This window comes from Rhododendron vialii, chromosome 1a, assembly GCF_030253575.1.
Source record: "Rhododendron vialii isolate Sample 1 chromosome 1a, ASM3025357v1".
Classification (NCBI taxonomy): Eukaryota; Viridiplantae; Streptophyta; class Magnoliopsida; order Ericales; family Ericaceae; genus Rhododendron; species Rhododendron vialii.
The window spans coordinates 15672319-15688499 of NC_080557.1; the positions used below are offsets into that span (position 1 = coordinate 15672319).

Consider the following 16181-nt stretch of genomic DNA (forward strand, 5'->3'; position numbering starts at 1 on the left):
TGATTATTTCCCTGGCGTAACTGCACAAGTCCCTCCTGGCATAACCATCTTCCTTCAGGCAGCCTCGGGAAGTCGGGGTTGGGTATGCTTCACACTCCTTAGACAGCGCAGGGATCCGGCCGGACTTCCCCCTCCAAGCGATGTTCTGAGGGGACGCCATGGGTTCCTTGGACCCTATGTTGGGTGAGGAGCGGGGAACCTCTTGGTCCCGCTCGGAGCGTTGTGGCTCGGTAAGCAACCCGAGCCCCATTTCCGGAGCCACTACAGTTACAACTTAGAAGCACGCCAGATCAATACATTTTATCGTAACAATATTATTGAAAGTAGGCATAAGTTGGTGCATGCAGAAGTTGTAGATAGTTGCAAAAATCTTCTCGTTGGAACGTACGCAACAGGACTTCTTTTTGCACATAGATAAATAACGTATGATTTTGTCGCGGAAAGATAGATATACTACAAGTTGAAGGGGTAGACAGTCATAGATATCTAATTTTCGATTCTTAGCAAAGGAAAAGATATCTCCTTTGGTTGCACTACTTGCAGTCGATTGTTTTTTTTGGGTACTGTATGAGTTGGTCGATCGCAAGGCTATCAATTGTAATGTTTTGACTCTGCTGTGTTTGGTTTGCTTCTTTTCAAAAAATTCCCCCTAAATTCCTCATAGATTCTCCTACTTCTAACATTTCTCTCTTTATCTCTCTCCACTTATTACCCCTACTATTTTTCAAAAAAATTTCAAAAACCAATCCAAACAAGGCAATATTCATCATGTTAATTGGTTATTCTTTTAATCAGCTCTTTGTCAAGCATTTTTGGACAGATTCTAAGTGAAGGTTAACTCTTAGTTGGGACACTCTTTGATGAATTCTATAAAATACTCATTGTTTTGCAAAAACTGGTAATGGATTTTTCTCGAAAGTGGTGTAATACTCTGATAAGGGAATTGATTTTCATACTCCTCTTTTATCCAAATGCGCTCCTTTTCATGTGTGATGGAAAAAAATGTATGAAGGGTAGTTTTGTTATTTTACATGAACAAAAAACAAAAAATGGAGTGCCTCTAGACAAAAGGGGAGTGTGAAAATCAATTTTCTTCTGATAACCCTCGAACACGCGGAATATTTGAAATAGTTCACAGTTGGGAGCTGTTGAGTCTTTTGCCATGGACATATTATGTTGAACTAGGCAAATGGAGTAGCATGCATGTTAGCATTTGAAAGAGACAGATTTTCACAGGCATTTTGTCAAGCAAAAATATGCATCTTTAAAGGCTAATTAAAGCATTTCTTGAGCCTGCAGACACAAGAAGAGTGATAGCATGATAGTCAAGAGTTGAGTTTCATTAAACAATCTCGTTTTCGTTTGAGTAAAAAAGAAAGAAAACAATGTCATCCCCAAAATATCAGAGTAATTGATCAACTCGCACTAGATGACATCTCTTGATATGAGTGGATGCCAAGATTTGGTAGTCAGGTAAATTCAAGTCCCAACTGTTATTACAGATGCTATAATTTTTTTGAGGAAATGGAGGAAAGCAAGGTTTGTGTCTTTTGCTCCTCTTTCATTTGTCTCTCGGGCAAGCCAAGGTTCTGTTTTTGGCTGGAGAAGAAAGCATATATGTGTTAATTATCACTAAATAGACAAACAGAGAGTTAGACTAACGGAGGGTATATAATAGACGTTAAAAGAGATGAGGGTTGAACCGTTGAAGAGTAGTGAACAGATGGCATATTTTGGTAGCGTTTTCGGCTTGGCACATAGATCCGCTACGCCCGGCCGGATGTGGCTATCAAGTTAGTTACAACGATACTAATCATAACTGGTAGACTTTATATATTACTACAAATGTGGGTAAGTCTTGTAAAGAACCACATGACACAATATACAAAATGCAGTGCACATATCTAATTCCCATCTAATACGCTCTCAAGGATAATGGAATATAGTGCGACGAGGACGAGGAGAGGGAGGGAAAATAGTTTTCGGTTGTTTGTTGGACGAATGAGTTAGGCCCCATTCCAAAACTAGAATTAAGTACTTATTTTTTAAGAAGGCAATTTCAAACTTAAAAATTATGTGCTTACATAAATAATTTTCCTACTACTATGGATCTTATTTGATAGATCTCATTGATATCTTTAATACGGTGCAAAAAAAATTAAAAAATTATTTTTCATTTATATTATTTTTGAGTTTGAAAATGTGAAATAAATACTTATTTTTTAAGAAGGTGTTCTGGAACGGGGCCTTAATACTTAATATGGTTTGATTGAAATGAATGGTGGGCGCAACTCGCAAGGTTATGAATCCTGGTGTTCGGCTCCGAAATGGCTCAAGGACTGAGCGGGCGTGCCAAGACTTGTCGCGTCTAACGTAAAGGGCTGAGCGTCCCTGTTCTGACTTCTAGATCTGAGAGGGCGATAGTGCTGCAACCTAAGGGCTGGATTGCAATGAAGGTCCGTGGTTTTGCCTCTTCGTGCGAGGACTTAATAATTTCCTAACCGTGTAGGAAAGACAGTAACACCGTAGAATTACTTTACTATATCGTAATAATAAAGTAAGGGATGAAGAGATATATGAATAACTTTATTATGTTTCGTAATAATAAAGTTGGGGTACAAGAGAGATAGAAACCCGAATTACTTGGTGAAGTAATTGAGTGAGGGTGAGAAAATAGAGATAGTTGCTTCGCTGGGAAGGCTTTGGTTTTAAGCGTTGAGCTTAATTGGTGTGGGAACCCTTTTTTCTTCTTGTCTTCTAGTATTTATAGGCCAAGGGTCTTCGATTTTCTGTATGTAAAGGGCTTGTTGTCCTCTTCTCATGGCACCATGTGTCTTTTGCAACTTCCCCTTCATGAGATCATGGGTTAATGGGTAGTTATTGGAAGTTACAAAAAATCATGGGCAAATAGTGCACTGGTCCAGATCTAGGCCGAGTTTCCCGCCTTCGCCACGAGCTGACATGTGTCCCGAATAAGCCTCAAATGTTGCCACGTGTCCCAGGTAACTACCCATTAACATATTTAGTGGAATCATGGGTAGTTATTGGAGATAAATAATAATTACCCATGGGTCAATTCCAAATCATGGACAGTTGAGCATTTAGTGGGCCATTTCCATTTCCTATTTCCATGGGCGTCAGAGAATAATGGGCCATTTGACTTGTCAAATGGCCATGTGGCAATTATCCCCACTAACTAACTCCCCCTTTCTTCGTGAAATTCCACCAGCTTGTACTCTGTGTAAAATTGGGCCTTTCAAACAATATAAAAAGGCCTTTTTGTAATGCCAAATATTATTTCTTCAATTATGGTCTTTATTTGGACCATGAATACCCATAGCCCATAATTAAATAATTATGAACCCATGGCCAAATTGGACGAAAATTAGCTTGGGCCACCAATAACTCTTCATTTCGCGGCCCAATTTAATTAAAAGATAATTAAATGGCCTTTCAACGCTTGTCCAGGACTGAGTGCCAAAAACGGGTGTAAACACCTGGCCTGTACCGGCCAATTAGTACTGGTATTGTCCAAGTCCGTTACCCTACTAGTGTATTTCCATTAACCATTCAGAACCCACTTTTTCATTACTCATATTTCCATTAACCATTCGGAACCCATTTTTCGATTTTATTAGACAACAAGGTCTTTCGGTAGACTTCTTTCACTGGAGTTTTACTAACTTAACCCAAATTAAAAACCAGAATAAAAGGAACAAAAGCTATTATCAATCAATGGTTCTGTTTTGGCATACCTTTTCAATGAGGGAGAACGAGAATCAGCTTTCAACGGTGGGGAAGCAACAATAGGAGTCCATGAGGGAGAAGGAAGAATAGTTTCGGAGACCTTCGGTGGTGGAGGATCGATCAAAGGAAGAAGGAATGGAAGATGGAGAAGCAAGAGGAGTCCATGAGGGAGGACGAGGAATGGTTTTGGTGGGAGAAATGAGGGATCACGGAGATATGTTAAGGCTTTTTCTCCCAAAAATCTAAAAACTCAACGATTAAGCGTGCACCGAATAAGGCCCTTATGGGCTAAAAGGTTGTATCCAGAACTACCCAAAATGCCGTCATGTTTAGGGGCATAGCACGCTAGGACTCGCACCTCTTCCGAGTTCGGTAAAGAACCACATGACACGATATACAAAAATGCAATGCACATATCTAATTCCCAACTAATATGCTTTAAGGGATAATGGAGTATAGTGTGACGAGGACGAAGAGAGATAGGGAAAATAGTTTTTGGTTGTTTGTTGGACGAAGGAGTGAATATGGTTTGAAAATGAGAGAGAGGGGAGAAATGAAGGGTGGGCGCAAGGTTATTAATCCCGGCCCGTATTGGTATTGTCCAAATCTAGTACCCTACAACACGTATAACTCCGTTCTGCGGTACCGGTCAATACTGAACAGTACCGGACAACTTTTAAATATATTTTATGCTTCCATTACCGGACAACACTGTCGGTACAGGTAAGTACCTACTTTTTATTTTTCTTTTTAATAAATGTGTGTATTATACCAATAAATTCTTTACTATAAGAAAATAACACTAATAGGGAATCGATGTCCAATATTTCAACGGTACCGTTACATAGCGTACCATTAGGAAAAAAACTGGTACTCTAGCAGTCGGTAGCACGGTATTCATTATTCAGAATCTTGGGTGGGCTGGGCCAAAAAAGTCTGTGGACACAGTAAATCTGTGCACAGATCGTGTATAGATTGCTATGGGGGGTCTACTACGGGTCTCACACAAGTGATCCGAACTGTTCATTATGTTTAAAACATTTTTTCAAGTGCCCCTAAGAAAAATGAGCTCAATCCAATACTTATAAGTACTTGATCTAATCGTCTAACTTTTCATTCTCTAAAAACCTGAATGAAAAGTTAGATGATTAGATCAAGCACTTATAGGTATCGGATTGAGCTCATTTTTCTTAAAGGCCCTTAAAAAATATTTTAAACATAATTAACGGATCGGATTATTTATATGAGATCTTTGATGGACCTCATAACGCAATCTGTGCACAATCTATGTACAGACTTGTTGTGTCAGTAGCAAGACTGAGCCAAGGGATGAAAGTTTTTGAAATTTATTACTCTTAGAAATTACTACTCCAGATTAATAATTAAAGGGGGTCTTGCTGATAACTTTGTCAGATGAGGGGCGTTTAGTTAAAAAGACTGAAAATAGATGGGTGAACCTTTGTAGTTTGTACAAAAACTTATCTCTCCTGCCGGAAAGGAACGGTGCGACTATTCGCAACCCCATATTTTCTTCTTAAGCCCGTTAAAAATTTTCAATTATACTCGACAGTTAGTTATCGAAATTGAGATATATTTTCAACATACAATTACCGAAATATAATATTTTTTTCAACAGCTATTTATCGAAAATGTATGTTCGGCAGTTATTTACTGAAAGTTAAACATATTTTCGACATGTAGTTACCGAAATATAATGTTGTTTTCAATAGCTATTTACCGAAATGTTATGTATGATTTTCAACAATCATTTACCGAAATGTAATGGACTATGGGAGAAAATACGAGCTGCGAATAGTCCCCCCAAAGAACACTACTGCTTTCACCGTCTTCTTCGTCCCGCCCCAAATACACAGTTTCGAGCTTTGGAACCTAAACCCCACTCAACGATGGCTTCCTCAATCGCCCTGAGAAGAGCCACCGCCACCGCGTTCGGCCGCATCCTGCTGAAAGCCACTTCTGCCGTCATCACTCCTTCCGCCTACACTCGCTCCTTCGCCACCAACCCCGACAACATGACGTCCTCTCCCACCGACGACGACGACGACGACGTCCCCAAGTACCCTAGCCTGGTAATGATTTACGACTATTGCCGACTCTATCTGAAAAATTATTGTCTCTTCTCGTCAAAACTCGCTCTCGGCTCAACCCGACGTCCTATTCCACCGCCTCCGACGATGACGCGGACAACATCCCTGGTACTCCTTCATTGCTACTTCTCTCCCTATTTCAAGACCTATTGTCTATTCTTCCTGAATTATGGGTCGGGATTTATTTTACACGGTATTATTTGTTTTTCGTAGTTTATCGTTTAGGTTTTGGTAAAAAAATAATATATTAGGAGTACAAATTTTTTCATGAATTTCAAAAGGAAGAACAAAAATATAAAAGCTATAATTTAGGAAGAATAGGTTCTAAATACTGTGTTTCTTTCTCTATTTTTTAAAAAAATTTGACGTGGGGATTTTCAGTTGTTATTCAAGTTGATCAGAAATATAAGACACTGTTTAAGGTGGAAAACCCGTTCCAAACGGACGGGCCTTTAAAGCAAGTGGAGATGGACTAGGTAAGGGATGGTACACTGGTAAGGATGACAATGCCTGGTGTGGGTCAAGATGGATTGAAGGTCTGGGTTATGGATAACTCCATGTTTTTTTCGGGAGAGGGCGAGATCGAGCTCCTAGGCAAGGATAGCGGGAGAAGTTACAACGGAAGCATTGAATTTGACCCAAAGTTTAACAGGGCTGCTGGGGTCAAGGCCGACATTGCCAACGGTGTTTTAAGACTGTTGGTTCCGTATGCTAAGGGTGGAGAGAAGAAGAAGGACGGGTATGAACGTGTGGTGAATTTATAGTTCTCCCACATTTGAATCTGTAAAGTTTTGGTTCGTTAAGAGCACGTCCTTAAGTATGGACCTTTTCAGGGTGTTGGGCTATTGCTGTCTCAATGGGTCTGAGATGAAGTAGGATTACATTAGTCACTTAGGATTTCGAACTTGGTTTTAGGGATGGTATTTCCCGATGTTGAACTGCTTAATTGTATTACTATAAGTCATTTTCGTCTGTAGATCTCAGAATCAGGAAATACTGTTTTGGAGTAGTTGTTCCCAGTTAAGAACAGCTCTACAACAAGTGTAGTGTTTTTTTCTTTTTGGCTAAGACTAAGAGATGAATGAAACGGAAACAAGGCTGGGCTAGGCCTGTAAGTTCTTTGTTAATAGAGCGCACGTAGTAAAACTATATTTCCTTCATCTTATCTTCACTTCACTTTTGCATAAAATACATTTTCCGCACAACATTTCTGACAACTAAACAGAGCCTCACTCATACCTTTTTTTTTTTGGATTTTTCTATTGTTTGGGTGTAACGTGAATCAATGCATGGAATATGATGCAATTGGTTTTAGGAGAAAAAAAAAACTCAGCTCTTATACTTTTATAGAATGCAATGAGAATGTTGAATGCTGTTTTGGTTCTCATCTCGTATAATATATGCATTATTGAATTGCTTTGGCCTTTTCATGATCAACAACTCGCCTCATATGAGATGTTTTCTGACTCATGATTAAGTGTTCTTTAGAGACTGTAGATGGTGGCTTTTTGTGATTTGTTGTGGTCTTGCGCGTTGATATGAAATAACCAATTTTCCGTTAAAGATGCAGGGAGGAGCAAAATATCAAATGTCTTGGTTGTTAAGTCTGTTTAAGATTGTTAATCAGATTGTTTTTTTGTCCAATGGTCAGGTCATAAATAATTGTACTACTTGTTAGGCAGAATTTTTTATCAGTGGTAGTTGGGGTTTAATATGCACTGTTATGAAACGATAAAATATGACAACTTTGAAACTACGAGTTAAAGCTAGCAAATTACTCTTCTTTCCCTCTGTTAGCCAGAAAGCACAAATCCAGATGACTGATGGCGAATTGGTATTGGCTTTGTTTTACTTTGTTATCATACGGTATAACCTTTCTAGGAGAGTGCGAGAGGCTTATTGGGGAGTTTGAATGCTCCCTTTCGATAAGAAGTGATTTTGTTGTCCACAAGCACTGTTTCTTAGGATTCTACTGGTATCAGTAGGTATGCAAGAATGGGGGTCCTTGGCTACACAATTTCTGTGGACTAGTGTATGACAGTGGCAGCTCATGCACTTCAGGTCAGGGTGCTGGGCTTTATATTTCCCAATTTGTATGAGATGACGTAGGATTGCAAGCGGTCAATCTGATTTAGAACTTGTTTAAGAGACATTATTTTCCATTTTTTTACCGTTTGGTTGTATTTTGGTAGGTCGTTGCCCTTCTTGTCTCAACTAACATGAGGTGCTTAGTCTGCATATTTCCTAATCCCATTGGATGGAAATCCGAAATTCGACTTTGCTGAATTTCTAGTTCTCCCACATTTGATTCTGTAAAGTTTTGGTTCGCTAAGAGCACGTCCTTAAGTATGGGGTGAAGGAAATGTATCAAACACCTTTTCAGGGTGCTAGGCTATCGCTATCTCAGTTGGTCTGAGATGAAGTAGGATTACAGTAGTCACTTAGGATTTCGAACTTGGTTTTAGGGATGGTATTTCGCAATGTTGAACTGCTTAATTGTATTACTGTTAGTCATTTTCCTTCTTTGTCCGAATTGACATGAGGTGCTTAGTCTGCAGATCTCAGAATCCTACTTGATGGAAGTGGGAATTTTGATTTTGCACACTCCGAATTTCAATTTCTCCCGCATTTGCATTTGCTAAGTTTTCGAGTAGTTCCCAGTTAAAAACAGCTCTACATCAAGTGTAGTGTTTTTCTTTTAAATTGGCCAAGACGAAGAGATGAATGAAATATGTATGCAAATTGCTCTAGCTGACCTGGAAACAAGGCTGGGTTGGGCCTGTAAGACTTGCTTATAAACCCTAGTGAAGTGGGTCTGGGCTTGTATCCTACACCTTTTCAGGATCCTGGGCTATTGATGTCCCAATTTAGCCTGAGATAAAGTAGGATTACAATAAGGGATGGTATTCCCAATCTTGATTTGTTTATTTAACTTTATTATTATAGGTCGTTGTCCCTCTTGTTTGAATTGACATGATGCGCTTAGTAGTCCACAGATTTTCAGAATCCTACTTGATGGAAGTGGAAATTTTGACTTTGCAACATTCTGAATTTCTAGTTCTTCCCTTATTCGCAGTTGCTAAATTTTGGAGTAGTTGTTACCAAATAAGAACACCTCTACAAACAAGTAAAGTGTTTTTTTGTTCAGAGTCTATGAATGAGACATGTATGCAAATTGCTCTCTCTTACCACCTTAAAACAAGGCCGGGCCGGGCCTTTCAGACATGCTTATTACCCCTAGCCAAGGGGACCTGGGCTTGTGGTGGTAAGGCCATGAGCACTTGCATGCCTGGAACTAGACATATTACCAGGCTTCTTCTTCTTCTTCTTCTTTTTATATCTTGAGGAATATGCAATAAAATAGGAAGCACCGGATGATATTCATGGGCTGCCGCCAAAAAGTTGATCAATTAATCTCGAAAATGGAGTGCAGAAATCATCTTACCATCTTCCTTTCTGTTACAATGGGGCTAGAGAAAGATACTTCAAGTTTGTGTACCATTTTAAGACCTTAGATTTCAAATGCCAAAAGGAATCCTCTTGCATTGGATCATCCAGCGTCTAACTACTATCTGACACCACCATGGTTCACCTCAAGAAAGTTGCAGAACTAGCTTTGTCAATCATCTACTTGGTGTATTCCCTTTCAATTTACTACCCACTAATCTACTATGCAGTGACTAATTAAAATGATTTGCCCTTCGTGTGGTCAACCCACGTCGAGGTTCAAAACAAAGTACCTAAAGAAATATGTGCATACGAGAAACCAAAACAAAATTGCTAGCCTTCTATTAAGGTCAACATGTAAATAGGACATGAGGCGTTAGGGTAACACCCAGGATACTATGTGTCATTATGAATAAGTCCTGCCTTGTGGCTTCAAGTCTAGTCCTGCACATGGCACAGTCGCCGGTCCTGTCACAACATGGCACATGGCAATCATCGTGCACGACATCGGGCCAAAAAGTGGCTATCGGCTCCACCTTGGCCTCCAAGGTAAGGCACTCTTATAAATAGCACAGTAATAAAACCCTAAGAGGTCTCCTAGCTAAGTTCTCTGTCTTCTCTCTTGACGTCAAAGTTAATTTAAGTATTAGAGTGTGTTTTCGCCAACTTTGGCTGGCAAGGCAATAACCGATTGTTCCTTTTGCAGAGCTAGGTGGAAGGGCGCGCGTGCCCAACACACCAAGCTTCTACAAGATCTGAAAGAGATAGGATATTCAAATTGAACACCACCCTGAAAAACTATACAAACGATGAGGAAAAAATAGCTTTTGATTGTTTGTCAGACAAAAGGAATGAATATGGTATGATTGAAAATGAGAGATAGGTGAAATGGATGGTGCCTCTGCTTGAAAAAGAGGCTAGGGATCATGGAAGTGTGCTAAACTTTGGAAGCTATTTACACAAGAAGAGTATTGTTAGTGATATCATTCTCTCAACTTATAAAATTTCTTACATATGGAATGGTGTATATATGTAGAGGTTAAGCAGAAGTTGGACCCTTGACCATAGTTCAACTGGTTGTCAACCCACAAGTCCTCCCATCCATACCCCCATTTTTCCATATCACTCCATACTTTCATTTTAGTACTTTTCCCGAGTTTAAAATGTTAGATTCGAATCCTTCATTTCGTAGGTCTTACGGTCTCAAACATATCAACGGAAAACATAGCGTGGGGTTCTCGTTCACCAATTAGACTTCTCTTCGAGCGTCAGAAGTGGGTTCGTCTCGTCCTAGTTCCGTCCCCGCCTGACCTACACATAAGGAGACACGACTAAAAGACCATACTGGAGGAGCTCTGAAATGGCCCTTTCGCACAAGAGCATAAGAGTGAGAAAATGCAGAGCAAGTAGGAAAGGACTATGGTTTTGAGTGTGAGAGACAATATACCTCTTAGGGTTGCTATCACTGGGTATTTATAGAGATCTCCTTGCTTGCTTTCCAAGTACAAACATACGTCTCACACGCGTCAACCGACTTCACCTGTGACATAGCGGATAAGGCGGTTAGTGTGAGCTATCGCCCCATGTGCGCTCATGATTACTTCATTTGTGAGACATCATATACGTCACTTCGGATAAGACAGTTACAAACATGTGAATGAGCCCACGTGCTCTTGGGATGATTCAAACACTAATTAGTATAATTTTTGATGCTGCTGATTTGAGGGGGCTCAAATTTACTGCTTCTTTTGGGTTGGGATTTGTATGCCAATTTTTGGTTTGTTAATTGTGGATCTTATGTATTGTAGTATGTTTTTTTCTCTTGCATATGGGTGGATCGCGGGTGGCATATAATTGTCCATGTCCTTGGTGCCAATTTAGTTGTGATTTTGATCTTTAGTTGTGTTGCCGTTTTAGCCTTGGCCTCGATTACTTTTGTAATTTGTTTTCAAAGGTTAGTAAAACATTATTCATACATATTATACACCAAAATAAATAAACAGAGGCAACATGGTCAAAAATTAATTTATAATTTATTTTCATCACATATCTCCCAAATACTACCTTTGTTGCAAAATGCATTCCTTACATTTCATCCAAACAGTTTACCAGATTCAAATACATTCTAATTATAATTCAAAAAATTAAAAATGAAAAGTGAAAAAACGTAGACTTCCAAAACCCCCTTTAACCCCCTTCCAACCTCTTCATTCTGGACACACACGCCATAATCCCAAATAACAATGTTACAACCACACATAAATATTTACACATTCACAATAGGAGTGAGCTTCACATATATTGCACACCTCTAATGTGTGGGTTCCACATCTATTATGAATGTAAGTATTTGTGTCCTTGTTTGTGGTTGTAATTATTAAATCCCAAAACATATCTCCTTCCCACTTCAATAATGCTAGCGAAAATGCTACATGCACAACAAGAGGCACAACATACTCACATACACGCGGGGCTCGCACTAGTGGACCCCATAATTATGTTGTGTCTCTTGTTGTGCACCTAACATTTCCTTAATCCTAGAGACATTCCTATTAATCACTTCCTCTAACACGTGTATGGAATCTACAACAATTAATTAGATGTGAGCCCCACACCACACACTTGCGAAAGGGAGTGGTTGAGAGAAGGGTCCCTGACATTTTGTTATTGCCACGTTTTCTCCATCCCCAGCCTTAAAGCTGTACGTATTCCATTTTAGAGAGAGAGAAGAGAGAGAGAGAGAGAGACGAAGAGAGTTTTCAGTCACCTGAGATCGTCTCCAGCGACTCTCCGGTAAGATAATCGTATCCCAAAGCACAAGTCGAATTTTCCCTTATTCAACATGATTTCCCCTCTCTTTTTTCCGGATCTGATTCTAGGTTTTCACGAATTGATAACTGAAACTGAAACTGATTCTAGTATCTAGATCTGATTTTACCCCCATCGTATGCCCTAAGCACACGTCGAAAATAACTGGGTTTCTCGAATTGATAACTGAAACTTTCTGATTCGGCACGGTATCTGGAAGGATTTGTTGTTTAAGTTTCTTGGCACCACTGTTAGTTTTCTGGTATTAACTGGAACTCCTTGTCTGTGGGTCTCTGTCCAAAAGCATTCCTCTATCATTTTGATGTATTTTCTACTATCAAGAACCATGGTCAGGATTAGAATTTTTAGACCAACTGTAAATTGTGAAATGCTCAGTCTTAGACTTGCAAATTCGTACACCGCTCAAATTTGTCAGTAATTGGGTGGTTTGAGTTTTTAATTGGAGCCAAAATCTAAATGTCAGCCAGAGAGCGCCCATGCAAAATTGTATCAAGAAATAGACCTTTTTTTTGTTGACAAGGTCACTTAGTAATGTGTTTTTTTGTTGACATTGCTGTTCATTTTCATACTCTTAAAGAAAGTGGCAATGAGAATAGTGAGTGGGCTCCCCCATAGACCTATCTCGGTCCTCAACCAGACAAGCTTACAGATCTTCTGTAGAAATAACAATTTACATTACATATTATGTTACAATGGCAAGACTGGACAACATTCAAAAAAGAAGGGAAGAAGAGGCTGGGGGTTTCATAGCCATACAAACTTGTGGCAATGGTTACTTGTGCGTTTAGTCTATACATCCTACTTGTGGACATTATTATGGGTAGAGTAGGTGAGCGTCCGCGTATTCCTAGGAATCCAAATGGTTATGAACACCAAATCACTCATCTTAATAGGCTCATACGCAGAAGTGATCAAGACTGCCATGATAATTTTGGGGTTAATAGGCATACATTCACGATATTCTGCGGTTTAATTCGGGGTGTCAGGTTAGAAGACTCTCTCTCTCTCCACCTCTCTTCCATTCTCCCCCTCTATATCTCTGCATACACACACACACACACACTTATGCGAATTTGAGCTTCGAGATCGTATGATTAGGGTTTGCTTTGATACAATTTTGGTCCATTGACGTTTTTCTCTCTTCTCACTCCAAGGACTCTGCTCTCATCAAATTTGATGAGAGAGAGAGAGAGAGAGAGAGAGAGAGAGAGAAGGGTATAGGCACGACAATTATTATCATTTGGAAGCCATAGAGAAATGACAAGTTTTCGATTTGATTAAAAGGCGCCCTGAGGTTTTATGAGAATAACAGATGTGTGGGTCTCTGTGTGTGTACACGTATGTGTATGTATATATATGTTTAGATATGTATCGTGTGATTTGGATCCAGTGCTTTGGTTTGTGTTTGATTCTAGGACTGATTGTGTATTGCCGTCTTCTTTGGTTTTCCCAACTCAAGCGCGATATATGGAAGAACCAGAGATGTTTAGTTCTTTAATGCCTTTGTTTGTCTTGGATTTGGAGTGATATTGTGTATTGCCCTGTTCTTTGCAGCTGTTGATAAGGACGCGACGGGACCATATTTTGCGTGTTCGTTCTGACTTCTGAGGTATCTATTTCGATCTTCTTCTCAAGCAGCGGTACCAGTTTTTTTTCTTGCTGTTAATATCTCAGGCAGCAGAACCATTTTGTTTTTTTCTTGCTGTTCATATCTCAGGCGGAGGGACCACTTTTTTTACTTTGTTGTTATCTATTTTTTTTCCTAGACCATGGCTTCCCGTCCTCCGCCAGAGTCTTCCTCTGTTATCTGTTTTTTTTTTCTTTTCTGTAGACCATGGCTTCTTATCCTCCACTACAGTCTTGCACTGTTGATCAAGATGATAATTGTCCACTCTCGAAAAGAAGTAATTCATTACGAGTTGTCTCAACATTTATATTTGTACTCATCGTTCCGAGAGTTGCATTTTTTCCTTTGAATTGTACTCCTTCCATCCCAATTTAAGTGTCCATGTTTCTGTTTTGGGATGTCTCAAAATAAGTGTTCACTTTCTAAAAATAACCATCAAAATATGTCAAACTTCCAATTTAGCCCCTAAAAAGTACACACTTATTTGTTAGCTTTTTATATTCGTGTCATTTTTAAATTGACAATATCTTTCAATTTATAATATTTTTCCAGATTTTGAAAACTTTGTATAACAAAACTAATTGAGATCTATCAAACAAGATCCATATTACATATTTTTTGAATCCATATTGACAGATATAAGCGATTTCCATGCATATAATTAACTATACAGTTTTTAAGGTTAATTTTGGAAATTGAGAGTAAAAAATTTGACTTCTTAAAATACACGATTTCTCATAGAGGACACTTAAATTGGGACGGAGGGAGTATAACAACTCTTGGAACGATGAGTACGAATATAAATGTTGAGACAACTCATAATGACAACACCCGAACATATAATCCGCTAAAGCATGGAAATCAAGGTGAAGAACCTCAGGGAGCTGCTGCGAAGGGAGTCCACAAATTAACTCTGTAGAGGATATGAGAGCCGTAATCATAACCAAAATTAACCCCAAATCTCCTGAGCTTAATGCATATGCAGAGAACTAGTGTTTTATCAACAAAGTCAGCAAATTCACCAACATTACTGTCAACAAATGAGTTGTCTCAACATTTCTCGAATTGAGTACACGATATTTAGGGATGAGGTGATCCAAAAGATATTAGTTGGTAGTCCGTTGTTGGAGATTTTGGAGTTCACTTAAGCTACACGATAATTCTTGCTGCCTGGTTTTCCATTTTCTTGAAGAGACTGGATGCAACATTAGTTTTCTTTCTTCTTCTGTTTCTTAAAGGTCTATATGACGACGTGTGGTGAGCAATCACTTAGTAACTAATTTTATGAAACTCGTTGGACTAAGGACGGAAGTTATTCTACTTTTTGTTTATCTCTGCTGCCTGGAGGATGCAATTTGTGATGATTGAACACCCATTGTACTTTCATCGATGAGTATAATTGCAATGTCGCAAAGCCTAATGTTTGACGGTGCCTCTGGCTACCTACTAAACACTGCTTCATTGTTAAAACATTATTGTGAGTCTTAGATATATGCATGGTTGTAAAATATTTTTTCTATGCTCGTGCCAAAATTTAAGCCTTTAGCCTATATATGTTTAATGTTAAGCATTCCACATTGTTGTTGATGATACCCTTGTACTTAAAAAAATTATATGTTTTGGTTAGGTCGTCCATCTTGCCTAGTTCATGTACATGTGTATGTGTATGTGTATGTGGGTGCTATGCACAGCTAAAATGTGAATGGACAGTGTGGTTCTGAACTTTAAACTGGTTGTTGTAGAAATGGCTGTCGGTGGAGCAGCACCCCCAAGAGGAAGTGCAGCAGCAGCTGCTGCCAATCTGCGTAGGAGGAGAACAGCAGGTGGTGGGACTGCTGCAGGAGGAGCAGCCGGCAACATGCTCCAGTTTTACACAGATGATGCTCCAGGGCTTAAGATATCTCCCAATGTTGTCCTTGTAATGAGCATTGGTTTCATAGCATTTGTTGCTATTCTTCATGTCATGGGTAAGCTGTATTTCGTACGTAGGGAGGCTTGAGAAGTTCTATGGTTTACCAGCTGTTTAAATTTGCAGAATTTTTGTGTTTGGGATCCTAACGTTTTGTGTTCATAAGGACTGTGTTGTCCTTACTGCTTTTGATTACATTGAGAAACACAATTTGCTTGGAACCTGGAAATGCTCTTTTTGAGGGTGATTGCTTATGATTTTTTTTCCGGCTAATGACACTTCGCGAGGGTGACTGTCATTGTGAGGGCGAGAATTCTCGCTCTTCACCCGGCATACGAAATGTCCAGTTCCAATAATTGATTTTTCCTGCCGCTGATAGCGTATGGATTGACTGAACCCGTACACGTTTGTTTATTGTATGTTTATCAGTTTCTCATCTGATTTCCCCTAAAATAGCCAACAAGCCAATTTTAGGTCAAGCTATCCTCTCTCCGATTTGTTTTTTACCATCTAT

General features: G+C 39.3%; 2 protein-coding genes across 3 annotated transcripts; both read left to right on the forward strand.

Annotated features, from left to right (window-relative positions):
- Positions 1-5576: 5576 nt before the first annotated feature.
- LOC131306649 (uncharacterized) lies at positions 5577-8511 on the forward strand. Its single transcript, XM_058333037.1, has 3 exons — positions 5577-5963; positions 6237-6824; positions 8421-8511. The coding sequence occupies exons 1-2, from the start codon at positions 5655-5657 to the stop codon at positions 6309-6311; spliced, it is 384 nt and encodes a 127-aa protein (XP_058189020.1). The 5' UTR covers positions 5577-5654; the 3' UTR covers positions 6312-6824; positions 8421-8511.
- A 3504-nt stretch (positions 8512-12015) lies between these two features.
- LOC131306657 (protein transport protein Sec61 subunit beta-like) lies at positions 12016-15896 on the forward strand. Of its 2 annotated transcripts, none has more exons than XM_058333049.1 (3): positions 12016-12095; positions 13686-13740; positions 15501-15896. In XM_058333049.1, exon 3 carries the CDS (start codon positions 15503-15505, stop codon positions 15755-15757), a length of 255 nt encoding a protein of 84 aa, XP_058189032.1. In that variant the 5' UTR covers positions 12016-12095; positions 13686-13740; positions 15501-15502; the 3' UTR covers positions 15758-15896. The 2 variants fall into 2 exon arrangements, with proteins under 2 accessions (XP_058189032.1, XP_058189037.1); XM_058333054.1 differs by having other exon boundaries at positions 12043-12098; positions 13684-13740.
- Positions 15897-16181: the final 285 nt, after the last annotated feature.

Coding starts and splice junctions, on each gene's coding strand:
- LOC131306649 (XM_058333037.1), top strand. CDS start 5,655: ATGGCTTCCTCAATCGCCCTGAGAAGAGCCACCGCCACCGCGTTCGGC. Junction 5,964..6,236: donor TGACGCGGACAACATCCCTG/GTACTCCTTCAT, acceptor GGGGATTTTCAG/TTGTTATTCAAGTTGATCAG.
- LOC131306657 (XM_058333049.1), top strand. CDS start 15,503: ATGGCTGTCGGTGGAGCAGCACCCCCAAGAGGAAGTGCAGCAGCAGCT.